Source organism: Colletotrichum graminicola, assembly GCF_000149035.1.
Source record: "Colletotrichum graminicola M1.001 genomic scaffold supercont1.33, whole genome shotgun sequence".
Classification (NCBI taxonomy): Eukaryota; Fungi; Ascomycota; class Sordariomycetes; order Glomerellales; family Glomerellaceae; genus Colletotrichum; species Colletotrichum graminicola.
Genome location: NW_007361037.1, coordinates 162685 through 181708, shown reverse-complemented (window position 1 = coordinate 181708; position 19024 = coordinate 162685). Strand labels below are relative to the sequence as shown.

At 55.0% G+C, this 19024-nt stretch overlaps 5 protein-coding genes across 5 annotated transcripts; 2 read left to right on the top strand and 3 right to left on the bottom strand.

Annotated features, from left to right (window-relative positions):
• Positions 1-2044: 2044 nt before the first annotated feature.
• On the bottom strand, positions 2045-2766 carry GLRG_07575 (CVNH domain-containing protein; the record flags this gene model as incomplete). Its single annotated transcript, XM_008098390.1, has 3 exons — positions 2045-2277; positions 2337-2443; positions 2507-2766. 3 exons carry the CDS (start codon positions 2764-2766, stop codon positions 2045-2047), a joined length of 600 nt encoding a protein of 199 aa, XP_008096581.1.
• Positions 2767-4198: 1432 nt separating this feature from the next.
• GLRG_07574 (CVNH domain-containing protein) lies at positions 4199-5075 on the top strand (the record flags this gene model as incomplete). Its single annotated transcript, XM_008098389.1, has 3 exons — positions 4199-4220; positions 4285-4938; positions 4990-5075. The coding sequence occupies 3 exons, from the start codon at positions 4199-4201 to the stop codon at positions 5073-5075; spliced, it is 762 nt and encodes a 253-aa protein (XP_008096580.1).
• A 345-nt stretch (positions 5076-5420) lies between these two features.
• On the bottom strand, positions 5421-8288 carry GLRG_07573 (glycosyl hydrolase family 3 N terminal domain-containing protein; the record flags this gene model as incomplete). Its single annotated transcript, XM_008098388.1, has 1 exon — positions 5421-8288. The coding sequence occupies one exon, from the start codon at positions 8286-8288 to the stop codon at positions 5421-5423; it is 2868 nt and encodes a 955-aa protein (XP_008096579.1).
• A 2192-nt stretch (positions 8289-10480) lies between these two features.
• On the top strand, positions 10481-13898 carry GLRG_07572 (ABC transporter; the record flags this gene model as incomplete). The annotated part of the gene is made up of 2 exons (XM_008098387.1): positions 10481-13113; positions 13169-13898. 2 exons carry the CDS (start codon positions 10481-10483, stop codon positions 13896-13898), a joined length of 3363 nt encoding a protein of 1120 aa, XP_008096578.1.
• A 1140-nt stretch (positions 13899-15038) lies between these two features.
• Positions 15039-17835, bottom strand: GLRG_07571 (uncharacterized protein; the record flags this gene model as incomplete). The annotated part of the gene is made up of 2 exons (XM_008098386.1): positions 15039-15227; positions 15373-17835. 2 exons carry the CDS (start codon positions 17833-17835, stop codon positions 15039-15041), a joined length of 2652 nt encoding a protein of 883 aa, XP_008096577.1.
• Positions 17836-19024: the final 1189 nt, after the last annotated feature.

The window sequence follows — 19024 nt, the reverse complement described above, 5'->3', positions numbered from 1 at the left end:
TTAGGATGGTCGCCATTTGCTCCAGGCTGGCATGTCCGCGCGCGTGTTTGGCGCCTTGAGAGGCCGGTGCGTGAGCCGGGGCGACTGGGGCCTGAGTGCCCTCCTTGTTGACATCACCTCAAGCGCCTAGGATAGTGGTCAATGATACTAGCGTGAGATGATGTTGTCGAAGGTCTTGACATGCTGCTGAAATCAAGGCTGAATGCAAATATGACACCCAGCCCTACCCGAAGAGATGGATCGACGGCTTGCGGCCGCATGGAGGCGCGATTAGTCGATCATGGACCAGACCAAGCTCCAGAACAATGTTGACCACGTCTGGTTACACACCAGCAAAAAGTCTAGGTATCACAATATTCGATCATGTACACGCTGGAAGGAAGATGGGGCGCGGGTAACCTGTGATCCGGACAGTTCTCACTGACAGTTGAGGCGCCATCTACGAAGTATGCCTGCATGTGGTATGAAGAGGATGCATGGTGTGAAGAGGAAACAACGGAGAGACCGTCAACAGGCAAGACTAACGAGACGCTTAGACGCGAGATAAGAGAGTTTGGCTTGCTGCGTTACGCCGTGTAAGGAGTTGCAAACAACGGCTAGAATGGAAAAAAGCGCAGCAACTGACAAAGACTGAGCCGCGGGGATTATTTTGCTGGATAACGACTGCGCCACAGTAGTGTGCCGGATGTTCCACTTAATAGGCTCATGGCAGACCCGCCATCCAATAAACAGGACGCATCAAGGGCGGCAAGGGTAAATCTTGAGGTAGGTGGAGTGGCTGGCCCTGTGTGGCTGGTCCATGTGGCTGCTCCGCCCTCAGCTACTAGCTTCTATCTGGTTAGGTAGGTGCCCTACGGTAGGTACGGACACTACTGATCTTGGGTTGTCTATCTCACGAAGCGAACAGTTCCTTACACCGGGTGCGGTGCAATTCCACCCTGTCGCTACATACTCGCCTTCTTCGACGGACCCCAAGCCTATTTTCCGTATCTGCACGTTAATCTGCCCTCATCTGCAATTCTTTGCCGCCCGCTGTCACATTTCGACCCGCGCCGGAGCAATTCCCCCCCCCCCCCCACGCCTACCACCTCGCGCCTCATCTCACATGCCCGTAGAAGTAATTGTCCAGACTCTTGCTGTGCGCGGTTTCCGAATCCCGGAATTCGCCTGTTTTGGGGCGGTTGAGCAACCCCGTTTCACCGGACACCCGGCTTATCCTGAAGTGCCATCGGTTGTAGCATTCCTATCCTGCTGCCTGCAACAGTATTGCAACGATTCGTCATTCTCCGCGGCGTCAGGCCATGTGTCAGCGGTGAACATGCTGCAATCTGCTGTGTAAGCCATCTCGATGGATAGGCATTTACACAAAGCACCCTTTCCCAATACCGACCGCCTCGTCAGACGCCGTAGATCGATTGACGGCTTACGCAATCATGTGGCTGGTCACGCCGGCGCCCAACTACCTGGCCTGTGACCTTCAAATACCGCTGCTGCCTGCAGCCGTCGTACATACACTACATTTCAGATCCCTAGGTCGCCGCCGAGTTACCGAGCGGCTTCTACTTATCTCTCACCCTTGTTGATCAAAAAACGTCCCCGGGTCACTAGGTTGCCACCACCCACCTGCAACGAGATGCCCTCACTGATGTCACTGCTCGCCCGTACAGGCTGCTTGCGCACGCGTGATCGTGCTACCGCTCTTTGGGCCACTCAAGACACGTGTTAATCTGCCCGGGCTCTGGATACCTATCCTTAATCCCCCTTCACAACGATAATGTGTGTGGTCAGCCGCCTTGAGCCACTTCTCGTGCAACTTTCTCTCAGTAGCACTGGCGAAGTACAATTTCATACATTATTTGAAATCTTGGTTCAAGCTACATCGTCTCCTTCAGGCACTCGCTTCCCCATTCAGTCCTTCTTCAGTGTACTTCTTGTCGGCGTACCCCTTATGTCCATATCCCCGTAGGTACTCGACTCCGGTGCGCCACCATGCAATGACAAACGAATCCCCGGCCGTATCTCCGGCCCTTTCTCTAAACCCTGGCTACGTCCTTGCTTCGGACACCAGATCAGTCGACAGCGTCAAACCTGGAGGCAATGCCAAGTTTGCAGGCGGCATCATGGCGGCTTGCCAGATGTCACACGGGGTGTCGACGATAGTGGGACGCCACCCGTCAGGCCACCAGTTTGCGGGCTTGCAACTCCAGCGCATCGGGTAGCAGTTTGAAATCTGACCGTGACAGGACAGGTATCCATTATAGTTATGAACGATGTCGTCTTGAGAGGCATGGGTCAGTCCAAGTCCTCGTGGGTGGGCAGCATTTGCATCCACTTACCAACGTTGAGAGAGGACTCCTTGAAGCTTCCATCGCCCTTGGCGCACTGGCAGACAATATCACTGCCCTCGATCCTGCACTCCCTGCAGCTTTGCCAAAAATTGCCGCTGCAATCTCTCATTAGCAAGTATCCGCCTTCAGGAACGAGTCATTCTAAAAGAGAGTATTACTAGTATCCCTCGGCCTTGGGTTGGAGGTCACCATACACGTTGGTGATGCAGTCGTTCAGATTGATGACGGTGAACGTCACGGTGCTGCAGATCTTGTCGTTGCAGTAAGTCGTGATGGATCCGTCGCCACGCAAGGTAAACTCTGGGCCATCACCCATGAAACCGCAGTCGTCACTTAGAAAGCCGGCCTCGGTGAAGTTGGCGGCGCCGAGAGCAACCAAAACGCCTTTGGGAGATGCAAAAGAAAGGAATCTGACCATTGTGGAATATATCAAGTGTGGAATGTGTGACACTCTGTAAGACAGACGCCTCATGAAGTTGGCGAGAAGAAACAGGGTTAAATATCTCACCCAAAGGAGCCGTTCATTTCAGACGATACATCTTCTGATGGAAAGAGGGCTACGGCGAGATGAAAAGTGCTCAACAAGGGCAAATGATGAGTGCAGCAAACAACGGTTGACGGTGTACAGCAGCGTGCTTGCCATGAGCCAAGGCTCGCAATTGCGTGACAATGACAAGCCAGAACACTATTCGCATGGGTCCATTGGCCTTTCTGGCCACAAGCTTAATCAACAGTGTAATGTCGAACGCTGAGCCTCGGCCGGCGGCATTTGTCAGGCCCTGGAGCCAATCGACCGGCAACTCGACGCCTTTGCGTCAGGCAATCTGTTTACGTTGTCAATATATTTGAGACGTATGGTATCAGAGCTGGTATGTTGTGAATTAAGTTCTACCAAACCTTCACGTGGACATCATCGACGGTCTATTGGTGCCTCTACGCTCTCTGGGGCAACAAACGCAGTGGGCATGGACGACAAACATACATCCCGGAATCCGACCTGTCAACACTGCCAGCGGGGGCCTACATTACTTGTGCCACCTCCTTTCCTTCTTTTGCCTTCCACCTCGGTCCCCTTCCCAGTGATACTGGTCTTCGCCTGGAAGATGTTGAAAACCAACCATGAAGACCATGTCGCCATCTTTGACATCTATGATGTTGTAACCGTCCCATTTCTGACATGGATGCTATTGATCACAACCTCTATGAGACGTAAACTATTAGTTCGCTGTATGATTGTCCAGTCCGCCTAATACCCGCACCAGACTTTGCATCGATTGGTATAAAGGATCTTGCTATCAAGTGATTGATCTCAAATAGAGACTGGTGAGGCATGTTCCAGACGATACTTGGTAAATAGATTGTGTTCCTGGTTGCAACGCTTATCAACTCCAACTTCTATACATGCCGATAGCAACAGCTGCGTGCTAGCCACGAAACGAGGACCATACCTGAGTGGCATTGCAAGACATGGACGCTGGCTTCTATGCCGTGTAACATGCAGGGGACGAGGTTCAAAGAGACCTTCAGGAATCTGGGTCTTCATATTCATGAGAGTCGGTGAACTTGGCTTTTGCCTTGCATGATACACGCTCTGAACTTCCACTGATCTGACTTTTCTCCTCCACTAACAATTTTTGAAGGCAGGTAGGATTCTATGAATACGGCAGTTGCCACCCTGACCATCTGCTCACTACCTAGGTAAGGGTCAAGTAAAAGCAAGGCCGTACTTCTTCACTCCCTTCGCCCCTGCTTCTTTAGCCAACCGCACAAACGCAAAGAAACAATACCGTGGGACCTTTCCTTCTTAACCACTAGTCTGTTACAGATTCAATACAATGAGATCCGTCAAGATGAAGCTACTTGCAGCCATAGGTGGACGTCCCATTAGGCCTCGTTATCACTCACGTCAACGCGCAGCTTCACTCAACTACCACAGCCCTGACTGCCGCCTCATCGAAACCCATCAAGCACATTGTCACCGCGATTTCCGACGAATCGTTCCTCTCTGTACTTCCTGCGACCTTCCACACCGTCAGTATTCCTTGCACAAAGCGACACCCGATTGACGGCACCTTTGTCCCCTATCAGGCATCTAGCAATATAATCAACAGCCGAGCCAAACCCCTCGCCAAGAGCCTCGAAGGCGATGATTCCTACAAGCAGGGTTCCAAGAACGAAGACAGGCCCAAAAACCCTCAAGAGGAGAAGAGCCACCTTGGCCTCCCCAAGCGCGCCCATGCAGCCGAGCCCTCCTCCGCCCTCGCCGAACACCGCCCCGACACCCGCTCCATCTCCGGGAAGAAGAATGCCGGGGGCTTTTTGAAGACCTGCGCCCCCAACTGGGTCATCTGGGAGCTCAACAGCGCCATCTGGGCCCACTGCCGCGGCAGTGGCGAGCGCCGAGGAAGACTCTTTTGGTCCCGTATCGGCCTGGACCACATGGTCGGCAACGAGCGCGGCCAGCTGGCCTACCGGCGGAACGGCTCCTTCTCCTCGACTTGCATCGACTGCAAACGCTGGGGCACATCTCACCTCGCGTGCAGGTGCCTGGACGGACGGGGCGACTTCCAGGCCACGAGCATCAACCTCGGTAAGTTTTCCTACCCTTTGGCGGGAAGGAGTCCAACTCACGGGTTTGTAGACAAGTGCATCGGTAACTATGACGGCCTCCTTTGCTCTGAGTATGAGTGCGGTGCCCGCGAGGCTCCGCCTCCTAAAGGAAACTGAAACCCCCCTCGCCTTTAATCGGAGACTGGCGTAGGGATCTTCTTCTGATTAACAGCAAGATATCTCTTGGGGAGATGGTCTAGGACTATAGCAGCTGCGAGGGAAAACTAACGCGTGCAACGACCATATAAAAGGGACGAGTGACACCGACGGACATAGAACGTGATTGAACGATTGTATTTACATTTACATTTACACCCATGAGAATGCGTGACCACGCTCGCCGCACTCGCGACCCTTTACGTGAGCGGCGTCCAACAAATAAGTGAGGTGACCTTCACTACCTACATTTTCTCATTAGTGAGCGCCAATAACCTTCTCAACCATCGAACACAGAAAAGCATACTACCAGCTGCCAACTCTGGAAAGCTGCCTCGAACTCTCGCCAACGAGAAACGAGTACTCCCCAGACGTGACCATGACCCAGTTCTGGCGGTGGACATCCCAGTAGCTGAGGTCGCGGCGCGTCAGGTTGAACGTCACAGTCTTCTTCTCGCCCTTCTCCAGGTTGAACTTGTCGAATCCACGGAGCACCTTGACGGGGAAGTCCACACCGTGGACATCCTTCGGGTAGGTGAGGTACAACTGGGGCACGACCTTGCCGGCGACGGCGCCGGTGTTGGTTACATCCGCTTTGACGGTGACGTATATCTCCCATAGATCCGGGTTTCCGCCCTCCTCACCACCGGCTTCCGAGAGGGGTTGTTCCACGTCGTAGCCCTCTGGGTAGGGGTACGGCTCCGTCGAGATGTCGTCCACGGTGTCCAGGTACGGGTAGACATATTTCTCAAGCTTCCGGAAGCCCTCGGGGAACAGCACCTCCTTCTTTTCGGGTATCTTGTCGCTGAATTTCGGCGGTTCTGCAGCCGGCGGCGGGCGGGCCGCTGGGAGTGGGCTCTTGGGCTTGACACCCTCGACAACAACGTTGGAGAAGTCAAAAGTTGTGTACGACAAGCCAAACCCAAACTCGAAGCGAGGCTCAATCTCCTGCTTGTCAAAGTGGCGGTAGTCGATATACAACCCCTCGGAGAAGTCTTGCTGAGGCACAATACCGTTGGGCAGATACAGAATCTGCCCGCCCGGTCCAAAGTCCTTCAACGATTTGGGAATCGTGTACGGCAGCTTGCCGCTGGGGTTCACATCACCGAGGATAACATCGGCGAGAGCGTTCCCACTCTCTTGTCCGGGCAGATTCGCATAGAGCACCGCCTTGACGCCAGGGTGCTCGATCCATCGCTCCATCTCGACGGGCCCAACCGAGTGAATGACTACGATAGTATCACCCCCAACCGGGTTGCCATCGCCCTTGCCGCAGTTATCGGCGACCTGGAGAATGAGGTCGTCTCCGCCCTTTTGTAGCTTGAGGTCGTTTCGGTCTCCGCTGATGCCGCCCCAAGATAAGAAGCCCTCACCCGAGTCCGCGTTGGCGAAAACGATGCAGACATCCTGGTCATGCAAGATGGATGGGTCCTTCTTGAACGGGGGCGAGTTGGTGAGAAACTCGGACAGCTCCACCTTTTCAGACTTGAAGGCCTTCTTCAGGGCCTCCACTGGAGCTACGAGGTAGGGAAACTCAACCGCGCCGCTGCCCCATCCGGAGCCGAGCGTGCCCTGGTTGCAACCGCGGTCCTTACAGTAATTGGGTCCGTTGCCGGGGCCGGCGTCCTCGCCATAGATTCCAATCTTCAGCTTCCCTTCGTGGCGCTTGCGCTTGGCATCAATGAAGCCGTCTTTACTGATAGGCAGAACGTTCTCATTCTTGAGCAAGACGGTGCCCTCAGCAGCGACACGGCGCGCCACGTCCGAGTGATCACTCTGCACGTTGACGTACTTGTTAACCTCAAACTCCACCTGAGGAGTCTTGCTGCCAGGAGCCAGCGTTCCCATCTTATCGTCGGTCCACGAGGAAAAGTTGGGGAGCTCGTTCGGGAACAGTTTCTTGTCGTCCTGTCCCAGCTGATACCACGAGGCAACGATGCGTACAACCATGTCATTCAGTCTGTCGACAGGGACGGATCCGTTCAGGACGGCCTTGGTGAGCTCGGGGCCCCAGAGAGACTTGCCGTCCGACCAAAACAGTCCATCGCCGGGCATGGTCATGTCCAGTCCGGCCAAAGCGCTATCAACGCCCGAACGCTGCGCGAGCCAGTCACTCATGACGAATCCTTGGAAACCCATTTCGTCCTTCAGAATGCCGTTGAGGAGCTTGGAATTGCCGCACGCGTACGAGTTATTGACCATGTTATAACTACACATGACGCTCGCGACGCCTGCTTTCACAGCATTGAGAAATGGCCACGCGTAAAGCTCATGCATTGCCCGGTCCCCAACGTTGCTCGACATGGCGTTAGGTAGACCCCATTCCCAACTCTGGCGGAAGTGCTCTTGTTCGTTTGCCACGAAGTGCTTGATTGTCGCCATAACGCCCTGGTCCTGGATACCTTTGATCGTCTCGGCAGCAGCGATGCCTTGTAAGTATGGGTCGGCGGCAAAACCTTCCCAGTTGCGACCACCAGCCGGCAAGCGGCCAAGAGGGCCTATGCAAGGCCCCAGGAGCACATTGATACCCTTGCCTCGCGCCTCTTGTCCGTGTGCTTTACCTCGCTCGTACATCAATTCGCGGTTCCAGGTAGCGCCGACAGTGACGCCCGCAGGGAAGGCAGTTGCATTGTCAGCAAACCGGATGCCGAGCGGCCCGTCCTGCAATTGAAGCTGGGGGAAACCAACGTGAACGGCGGGACCGGTTGTGCCGACTGCGAGACCCATCATCCAGCCGGTTCCAGTGGTGATATTGACCTTCTCCGGAAGCGTCATCCTGGATACCATCTCGGCGGCAATTTTGTAGCTCTCGGCCCAGTTCTTGGATATGCCACCCTTCGGAGTCGGGTACCAGGGCGGCGACTGGCCAGTGGGCGGAGCGCTCTTGAACTTCTTGTACATGACGGCACCTCCGGCGCTGATGATGATCCACATGATGACAGCAAGGGCGGTGACGAGTAGACATAATCGTGAGCGTCCATGGCAGGCCCTTTTGAGTGCCGCGAGACAGCCGGGAAACCTGTTGGAAAGGAAAGCGGGCTTCGGAAACGACGATTCCTCTTTCTGGTCATTTCGTGGTAGGTAGTCGGTGACATCAATGTCTGAGCCGTCTTCAGAGTCTCTGTCGTAAGAGCCACGGGACTTGTCGAGGAGACCCTGGTTGCTGGGGTCCATGATGCGCAAATGTGACGCCTCGTGGGAGGTTTATTGGATGTAGATATGGAAGCTTCGAGCCAACGGGGGGGGGGGGGGGGGGGCGCACGCTTGACGTGCAAGAAAAACAGTGATTTCCGTGTCAAACAAGCACACCAGGAAGGTCTAGCGGCTTATTCTGACAGCACAGTTCGAAGTCACCAAGCGAACCATCGCTCAATGCGCCTCTAGACCGCGTACTTGGGTTGACCGATCCGGTTATCGTTGGCGTGGAATGGCAATTGGGGTGTGATGCTGGTCTACACTGCAAGTCTTGTTGGGTAATCAAATGATGGATGACTCCAGGAGTCGAATTGTGGTGGAAGAAAGAGTGCCAAAACAACCTAGAGGATGACGGGGTGTAGGACGGGGTACTAGGTCTGTTCTCCCAGTACACTAGGTAGGTTTCGACTTGCAGCTCGGCCTGCGGCTTGTCCCATTTAGCGATGACGCCCACGGGGGACCGTCCCAACGTGGGGCGATGTTCCCCCCACTGCTGTTTCAACACTGAAGCTCTCAGCTCCAGGCACGTGCGAGTGACGTCCTTCTAAGAGTTTGGCAGTGTTCCCCGCTGATTGGTGCGGGACGTCGGGAGCACGGGCCTACCGTCCCCTAAAACATCCAGAGCCTGGCTAGGTAGTGTAGTAGCCTGGCACAATTGGATGGGTTGAAAGCATGCCGAATTCCCAACTGTTTCGCTCGCATCGCCATTCCAGTCCTAGCCAACCCACGCGCGTCCCTCCAGCGCTCCCGAAGATCTCCCGCCTCTCGGTTGCTCGTGTCCCGTACTGCTGTAGGTCATGACGGATGGCACATGCTGGAAATGGTACACCTGCAACGCCGATATCAAAACTATGCAAGTAACATGGAGCCATTCGCAGGTTCACAGACTGACCCTGACGAGTCACGACATTCCAGAAAATAGTTGAGCCTCAAAAGAGCGAGCGCCCACGAGGGTTTCCCTCTCCGTCCGATGGTCCTTCTCTGCAAACTCTACTCTCATGCCAATACCTATCCGTATCATGCACAACCTGGACCGCCTCGCGTGACGGGCACCCACGAGGCTGGATTGCAGCTCTCGGCCCCAAATAATGTGCGGATAAGTACATGGCTGTATGAAGGCGACGAGTTTCGTTGGATATTTCATAAAAATCCGCAAGATGCAGTTGCACGACTGAGTCGCTGTGTCGACCGTCAAGGATTGTCAACAACCTTCAGTTCAAGTACCCTTGCCATATTTAGCGGGTTCGTTGTAGAGATTTCGAGAGGCCTGGTAAAATACTTCTAAGCCGTCGGGTATTCATACCCTGACCCAATTGACAGTAGCCCTGCATATTGCTAGGTCGTTAAGCCATGGCTGTTTTTATCGCTAGAGGAAAGGTGGCATATGCGACAATGAAAGAGGAATAGAAAGCCCGCCAGTCGGAGACTGCGCGATCAACCTACCCTAGATTTCCGGTCTACGCCGAGACGGAGGCACTACCGCATGGTAGGCCGAGCTTCTCCTATAGGACATCCATGACCGGAACAATCCTCTGGTCCGGAAACAGCCCGCCTACCCAGAGCCGCTGTTGCCTGTGCGTGTAGATCTTGCTGTTGCCGAGTTACTTGCGAGCAACGAGACAGACAGCGTCGTTGGATTGGTAATTCGGGCATCAAAAGCCCTTCCCAGCGGAGCGAAAAAGACGAGGTACGGAGACAGGGGTACGTACCGTTACAGATAATTCAGGCGAGTATGGAGAGGGCCGGGTGCTCCAACCAATGAGACGCTCACGATAGGGGACAGGCTGCCCTGGGATAAGTCCCTTAGTGCGTACCCCAGCAAAAAAATTTCACATGGGCCAAGTATGCGATTCTGCTGGTGGATAACAGGGACAAAGAGGGAGAGGGAGGGGGAAATCGCGCCCGGACATGCCCAATCTACCCAAGGTGGGAAGGGAAAAAAAATTGTGCTGCTACGGGGAAACTTTGGTGCTGACAACCTTCTCTCTCTCTCTCTCTCATACAAACGCACTCCCGCACAACTCGGAGTCCAAGAGAGAGGACAGACGAGCGCTTTTCTCCCCCTCTTCCTCCTTCGAAATAGCAGAAGCGAGGTCCTTTTTCCCTCATCCCTTTTCTTTCATTCTCTCCTTTTCTCTCTATCATTATACAGAGTGTTGGCCGCCGCATCTATGCCTCACCCTGTAACCCCGCCCTTATCGCAGCAAGAACAGCAAGCGACGATGACCGTCGTGGCCAAGGGCGATGCCCCTCCCCCGCCATCCCAGGAGGACGTTTCCGCCTTCCTGAACTCGATCTTCACAGCCACCACCTCAGCCGCCTCGGTCGATGCCGCATACGGTCTTTGCGAAGTCCTGAATAACACGACTGGATACGCTGGTCTGCACCAGTATGGGATCCTCGCCGAGGTCAAGAAGGCCGCTGCCAACAAGAAGTCCGCTCAGCTGCGCGAGTCTGCCCAGAACCTGCTCGGCGCGCTCTTTGAACGTCTGCCCCCAAAGTCGCCTCTGAGTGAGGTCGCCCTCCTGCTCCAGGATGGCGGCATGGTTCCCTGCGCCCTCGATGCGCTCGCTGATAAGGGCTCTGTCGTTCGCGAGTCCGCCCAATACGCGCTGGATGCTCTCTTCAACAACCTGAGCCCCGAGGCTCTTATCGTCGGTCTCCTCCCCGTCCTGCACACCTATCTCGCCAAGAAGACCGGAAAGTGGCAGGGCACCGCTGCCGCCCTCCTCCTTCTCCAGAAAATTGCCGATAAAGCCAAACAGACGGTCGGCTCCACCCAGGAGCAGGCCGAAGAGCAGGACATCCTCCGCGAGTCCATGGGTACCAAGCTGGCCGGTCTCATCCCCCTCGTCGAAGGCGGTATGCACGACCTCAAGTCCGAGGTCGAGAAGCAGGCTGTCTTGACCATGACCGCCCTCACTGGCCTCATGTCCAACGACGATGTCGCTCCTCGTATTCCCCTCCTAGTCGAAACCATGCATCATCCCTCCACCGAGACCCTGCGCAAGGCTATCCACGCCCTGTCCATGACGACTTTTGTCGCTGTCGTCACCTCTCCTGTCCTTGCTCTCCTGACTCCCCTGTTGGAGCGTTCCCTCAACACCCCCACCACCGCCCAGGAGGTGCTCCGTCAAACCGTCGTTGTCGTCGAGAACTTGACAAAGCTGGTCCATGACCCCATCGAGGCCAGAACCTTCCTGCCCAAGCTGCAGCCTGGTGTCAAGGGTGTCTACGACCGCGCCTCCCTCCCTGAGGTCCGAGAGCTGGCCAAGAGAGCCCTCGACGTCATCGAGAAGGCCATGGGCGACGACAAGGATGTTATCGAGCGTGTTTCCGGCGACGACGTTGGCAAGATCCTTGACGCCGAGATCAAGAAGAGCGGTGGCCTGGCTGACGCCGATGCCTTCAAGCTGGCCCGTCCTTACATCACCGAGCAAGTTGCTGAGGATGTCAACCACCGTTTCGTGCAGCGCATCTCCGGCAGAATCGCACCTTATCTGCAGGCGCTGCTAAAGAACCCCGGTGCCAACACTGCCGTCGCCGAGGGTGTTCAGAAGCACTACGTTGAGGAAGATGCGCGCAAGTACGGTGTTCCCGAGAAGGAGGACGATGGCGAGACCGAGATCGTCAATGCTCACTTCTCCTTGGCATACGGTGGCATGTTGCTGCTGTCCCACGCCAACCTTAGACTGCTCAAGGGCCACCGTTACGGTCTTTGCGGTCGCAACGGTGCCGGCAAGTCGACGCTGATGCGCAGCATTGCGACCGGCAAGCTGGAGGGCTTTCCCCCTCAGGACGTCCTCCGCACCATCTACGTCGAGCACAACCAGGGCGAGGATGCCGACATTAGCATCCTGGATTTTGTCCTGAAGGACTCTGAGATCGCTGCCCGTGGTCGTGAGAAGGTCGTCGAGGTTCTCGCCGAGTTCGGTTTTACCGACGGCCCTGACGGCCGCCAGTCCCACAAGGTCGGCTCACTGTCTGGTGGATGGAAGATGAAGTTGGCTTTGGCCCGTGCCATGCTCAAGGGCGCCGACGTTCTGCTGCTTGACGAACCTACTAACCACTTGGACGTTGCCAATATTGCCTGGCTCGAGGCCTACCTCAAGAGCCACCCCGAGATTACCAGCTTGATCGTTTCCCACGACTCCGGTTTCCTCGACAACGTCACAACCGACATCTACCACTACGAACCCAACAAGAAGCTCGCGTGCTACAAGGGCAACCTGGCCAATTTTGTCAAGCTCCGCCCCGAGGCCAAGAGCTACTACACGCTTTCTGCTTCCCAGGTCCAGTTCAAGTTCCCGCCCCCGGGCATATTGACCGGTGTCAAGTCTCTGACCCGTGCCATCATCCGCATGACCAACGTCTCCTACCAGTACCCCAAGGCCCCAAAGCCTTCTTTGAGCGATGTCACCTGCCAGCTTACTCTGTCATCCAGAGTTGCCATTATCGGCCCCAACGGTGCCGGCAAGTCTACTCTCATCAAGATTCTCACTGGCGAGGTTAATCCCACCACCGGAAAGGTAGAGAAGCACCCCAACCTGCGTATTGGTTATATCAAGCAGCACGCTCTTGAGCACGTTGAAATGCATCTCGAGAAGACGCCCAACCAGTACCTCCAGTGGCGTTACGCCAACGGTGATGATCGCGAGGTCCACATGAAGCAGACCCGCATGCTTTCCGAGAAGGATCGTGAGCAGATGGAAAAGCTCATTGACCTCAAGGATGGAAAGTCTCCCCGCCAGATCGAGACCATTGTTGGTCGTCAGAAGTACAAGAAGACCTTCCAATACGAAGTGTAAGCAACGGACGGCCCCTCAAGCTGATAATGAAGATGGACTAATACAATGAAGCAAATGGCGTGGCTACCTCCCCAAGTACAACACCCAGGTCTCCCGTGAGACGATGATCGAGTGGGGTTTCTCTAAGCTCATCCAAGAGTTCGATGACCACGAGGCTTCTCGTGAGGGTCTCGGTTACCGTGAGCTCCAGCCCACCGTCATTTCTAAGCACTTTGAGGACCTCGGCTTGGACCCCGAAATCGCCAACCACAACGAGATCGGCTCGCTGTCTGGTGGCCAGAAGGTCAAGGTCGTCATCGCCGGTGCCATGTGGAACAACCCTCATTTGCTGGTGCTCGACGAGCCTACTAACTTCTTGGACCGTGATTCCCTCGGTGGTCTTGCCGTCGCCATCCGCGAGTTCAAGGGCGGTGTCATCCTCATTTCCCATAACGAGGAATTCGTCGGTGCTCTGTGTTCCGAGCAATGGCACGTCAATGACGGCCGCGTCGCCCTCCGCGGGAACGCTGCCATCAATCTCGGCTCATTTGAGGACAGCAGCGCACCGGGCAGCGCCATTGCCTCCACGGCGGTGTCCAGCGTCGCCAACAGCGTCGCCAACAGCGCCGTCAACTCGGGCGCCGAGGACAACTCGGAGATGAAGTTCCGTGCCCGCAAGAAGAAGAAGAAGACCAAGAAGGAGCTCAAGGAGCAGGAGGTCCGCCGTCGCCTCCGACACATTGAGTGGCTCAACAGCCCCAAGGGAACCCCCCATCCTCCTGACACGGATGACGAGGAGTAAACGCAGTCATGATTGACGATGATACGACCGCGTCTTCATAACCTTTTGTCCTTTTTTCTTTTTTGTTTGTGGAAAGAAGTGGCTGATCCTCGGTCAACCTCTGAATAAAAAGTTGGGGTTTTGCTTTTCACATATATCTTGGGAATAGAGAGATAGATACCGAGGCGGTACCTGCTAAAGCGCATTCAGGTTTACCACCACCAGACACGGCCAAAGGGGAGGCCCGTAGAGAAGAGAGGGGCGGGCTACCTCGTGTTTGGAACGGGATTAGAACGGCGTTCTGCATATAGACGGGATGGGAATCAGGCGGTACATTTCTTCTTCATGGTTTCCTGTCGCGTTGTTATTTTCGAATCCGAGATTGTCACCACGGGCATGACAAGACAGAAGCACCCCTAGACAGCTATTCTGAACGATGGAGCGGCTTTGATCCGATCACTCGGCGCTTTTCTTACCTCCCTCGCGTCTCTTCGTTGGTTTTTGTGCTGGTGTGCCAAGTCTCGTGACATATTGTGTATCGAGTGAGTTACTGCTTCCTACTCGACTTTGTCTTGGGACTCGGGAACCCCCCCCCCTGGCTTGAACCAACTCCACTTGTCTGTGTCCTGCTTTGGCGCTTACCACAAGTCCTCACCGACAACGTTCGGCGTACATATATAGTCAGCAAATGAAGGAGAGGCTCTGTTTACTCAAAATCAACCTCATCTGAATTTTTGCGAAATTGGGATTATATGCCAATGTTTGAGTGTTTGTCCGTCTTGGAAAAGCGACATCTACTTCATACCCCGTTGTTCCGTGGTCCAAGCCATGTTAACGTTACCCTACTCCATCTAGACCCGTTCCCGGCCACCAGCTTTGTGGTCATGAGGTAAAATTAGTCTTCAGATAAAGGTGCAAATTGCTGCATATCTGGGAAGAGAGGATAAGAAAAGAATAAAAATATAATCGAGCCCCATTCCATCCAATGTTGTGATGTGCTCAAGCTAGGATCTAGGTATCAAAACCGGTCGCAACTCCGTCCCAAGTCTATCTATATCGATGCGGAAAGAAAAGCCAACTGTACAACGTCTAGATGCGCCCCGTAGGGCCCCTGAAAATAGAAAAAAGGAACACACAACCAAGCCATCTGCGATAGGCTGATTACCATGAGAAGGTCATGAGCGCAGGGTTGAGTGCGATGGGCAGGAGCAAGTGACTGGCCGAGACAGTGGCCATGGGCAGGATGGCGACGAAGTCGGTGATGCGCCAGTCGTAGGGGACGAAGGGCGCAACGGCCAAGATGATCATGCCGGCAATGAAGATGCATGAGAACAGCATGGAGAATTTGAACTATTGGGACAGCGTTAGCGCGACTCGGACAGGGCACATTTGATTTGACGTTGGAAGGGGGGTGGGTGGACATCAGTAAGCACCACTGGCACGTGGGGCACATAGCCGACATCTTCAAGGGAGAAAGTGGTATAAGAGAGCTTACCTTCTTCAGAACCTTTGGCACCTCGATGAAGAAGTTGGAAAATTCGGCTTCCTTCGAGGTTGAGCCCCAAGTCATGTCAATCTCAAACATATGAGCCAGAAGAGCCTGGCTGACGTGCAGACTCAGGCCTCCGAGGAAAATGGCGAGGAGGAATGTCCACTTGATGTTCTCCCAAAAGGCCCCCAGCAAGCTCTTCTCGCCGAGGCGGTAACGCATGATGGCCAGAGCGACGTTGCCAAGACCGTTGAAGACGATGATGATGGAGAACCAGACCTGCCACGAGTCGACGTAGTACTTGTCAAGATATCCGTTGTACCAGCCCATGAGGAAGTAGTTGACGGAGGTCATGATCCAAGCAGCACCGATGGCATAGTAAGTGCCAATGTACGAGACGACGGTGATCTTGGAGGTGAAACGAATGTTGCTGAACAGGAACTTGCGGAACAGGGGGGTAAAGGGGCCTCTCCAAAGCCAGGTGCGGATAGGATGGAAGAGAAGCTCGTTGCAGCCGTAGGCATACTTCTCCCAGCGCGCAAGCTCGTCATACACGGTAAGAGACACACCCTCTTTGAAACCCTCGCCGGCCCAAGCAGCTAAGCGAATGATATAGCCTTGGCACTGGAGACGGAGCGACATATCAAAGTCCTCGGACACGTGCGACTCTGACCAAAACTTCTCGTAGCCATCCTCATCGAAATAGCCGACCTGCTGGATGGCACTCCAGCGGAGAATGGCATTGTGACCGACGAAAGGGGCAACATCACCGTTGGAGACGGTGTATCGAATGGCGCTGTAGATCAGGTTGGTGAAGAAGGTAATGCCGTTCTCGAAATACGTGTGGACGACCTGCATGACACCAGAAGAGAATTGCATGATACCGACGTCGGGAGATTGCTCCATCTCAGACACGGCGTCCAAGAAGCAGTCGGCAGGGACCTGAGTATCGGAATCGATGATGAGGATGTAGTCACCGACACGGATGTTACCGTCGGCCCAGGCACGGCCATCTTGCTCGAGAACATCTTTCAGTGCATGCTCATAGGCCTGGGCTTCATCATGTTGGGTCCATTCAGCGGGGCGGTTGATGGCCTGAAGCTTCTCTTCGACCTTGCAGGAGATCATCAGGCCAAAGTTCATGTTGGACGCCTTCTTGAACTTGCCCTTGCGGGTGAATCCATTCTCGCCGTGCTTGGGACGCGCAACCCAGCCAATGCTGTTGTCAGCGTAGAACTCGATACGTGCGCGGCGCTCCTCTTCGGAGATCAACTGGAGGCCGTCGTCGTTCATGAACATGTTGGCGGAGCCACCTTGAAGTTCGTAAGTGGACATGGCCTGCTTGATGGACTTGACCGTAGGTACAATGACACCAGCGAGACCCTCCTTGTACACTGGGCATTGGACAGTAACGTGGGGCAGGATCGAGCCCTGCAGCCTCGGGGGAGGCCGAGCCGAGTAGAACTTGGAGTTGATGGTCAACTGACGGATGGGTCCGAAGATCTGAGCCAAACAACCAACAATAACCTGAGCGAAGAAGAGGGTGAAGAAGATCTGGAGCGGAAACAGAGCAACAAGGACCAGGCGCAGGTACTCTCCATCGACGGAAACCTCTATGGCGAGTTGTCTCCAGGCGGCGCCGAGAGAAACAACGACGATGACGAGCGTCAAGGACACCAAGTAGGTGTTGAGAAGATGGACAGGTCTGCTCTCAGGCTTGATCTCACCACTCTCCTCGTCGATCTCGTATTCGACAGCGTTGGGGCCCTTCTTCTCGTCGCCCTCTTCATCCTCAGCACCAGCTTTCCAGACTAGCTCCATGAGCTCCGACTCGATCGCCTTGGCTCTCTGAACCAGGTGCAGGGCATCGTCATCCCAGACAACCAGAAGACCTTCGGCGGCAATGAAAGCGGCGAACTGATGCTTTCTCGCTCTGGGAAGATCCTCAACAGTGGGGAGGATCTGAACTCTGAGACCGTTCATCAGAGGGACGTCGACGGCGTCGGGAGACCATTGGAGGAATGTCTTTATGACGCGAGAGTTGACGGTCATGGCGCACTGAACGTTGAGCGCGGAGCAAGCCTGAGCGAAGGGCGAGTTGCCGAGCTGCGGTGGGCAGGCCATGTACTGGCCTCTGGCCTTGCGCAGAAGCACACCTTCGATCTCGCCGGATCCGTCGCTGACCCAGAGGTGAGAGCACTGCTGCTGGTAGAGGTAGTTGACCATGACCTCGTGCTTTATGTCGTCGAGGAACATGGAGCTACCATTGGAATGCGTAGACCGGCCGGAAATGGATTGAGGCCGAGAATTGTAGCGAGGGGTAGGCGGTTGAAGCTCCATGTCGTTCGTCGCCTTGGAGGGCCCCTTTTCCGTCATTTGACCCGTGGTTGCGCGGCCAGGCTGAGGCGTCGAACTGCCATTGCCAGATGTTTGGGCCTTATCGGCTTTGAAATAGCCACCGATGCCCATCTTGTCGAGGATGGGGGCTGTGGTGGTTTCTTGGAACTGAGGAGCTCGCGGGCGGAGTAGAAAGATTACCTGCTCTGCAAGTGTTCAGAGAGTCGTCGACCAAGTGTAGAACGATTCGGGCTGGTCCAAAGCGATGTTAGTATTGGTGCTGCGATATACTCACTCTGAGTGGATTTAACACGGCATAACGGAGCAGTACCTCTAAGAGTCACACAAAAGCAATACGGTGGAATCTGCGGTGTTCGAACAAGAAGAGCATCCAACAGGAGGCCGAACCCAAGGACGGATGAGACCAGGTTGCTTGGAGGATCGGGGGGGTTGGAAGCGATAGTGAGTGTATAGGTTTCCAAGTGGAGCCGGAGGGGCAGCGTAGCGAGAGTATGGAGATGTTCAAGCTACCATTGACGAAGGCAAAGATTTGTCGGGCTCGAGGTCGAGTTGAAGTCTTATCGAGGAATGCAGGCCAAAGGACAAGCGACAAGGCTCAAAGTACAAACCTCTGTCTCTCTGCTAAGGTCGCCTTGGGGGGTTAGTCTGGCGGACTATCTCGAGGGATGAACGAAGGAAAGACAAGTGGGATCGTGTGGAAAGGCGAGGGAGGGATGGAGATGATATTGAGGGGAGAAAGACACGGGGATGATGAGCGAGAGAAACAAGGCCAGACCAATTGGGCAAAGCGTCGATGAGCCTCGCCAGCAACACAAAGTAGGGGTGCCAACGGATAGTGCAGTGAACCAGTCTTGGAGGCAAAAGGCCGGCGGCGGGTGAGCAAGTGAGCGGGTTGCTTTGCTAGACCTGCGAGAGCGAGCTTAGGCCAAGATACAGATGGAGACCGGGGCTAGAGGTCCATGGAGCAGACCAAAGGGGGGTGGGATGTAGACACGGGTATGGACTGAATGTACTTGGACACGCCGTTCCCGAGAGGGGCCGGGCCAGCGTTACGGGATGGGGATTGGGAGATGCAAGAATCGTTTCCGATGTAAGCAGACGGACGGGGAGGCTTGGTCTACGGAATGGTTGAAGGGGATAGACAACAAGGAGACAATGGGGCGTGGGCGTGGGCGAGTGCTTGAGAGGCGTCTGGTGTCTGCCAGGAAGAGGCAAGAGACTCGGAACTGAGAAGTACCAACATTCGTACATCGTGGCTGCCCCAGGAACAAGGAACTACTACACCATGTGTGTGCTAAAT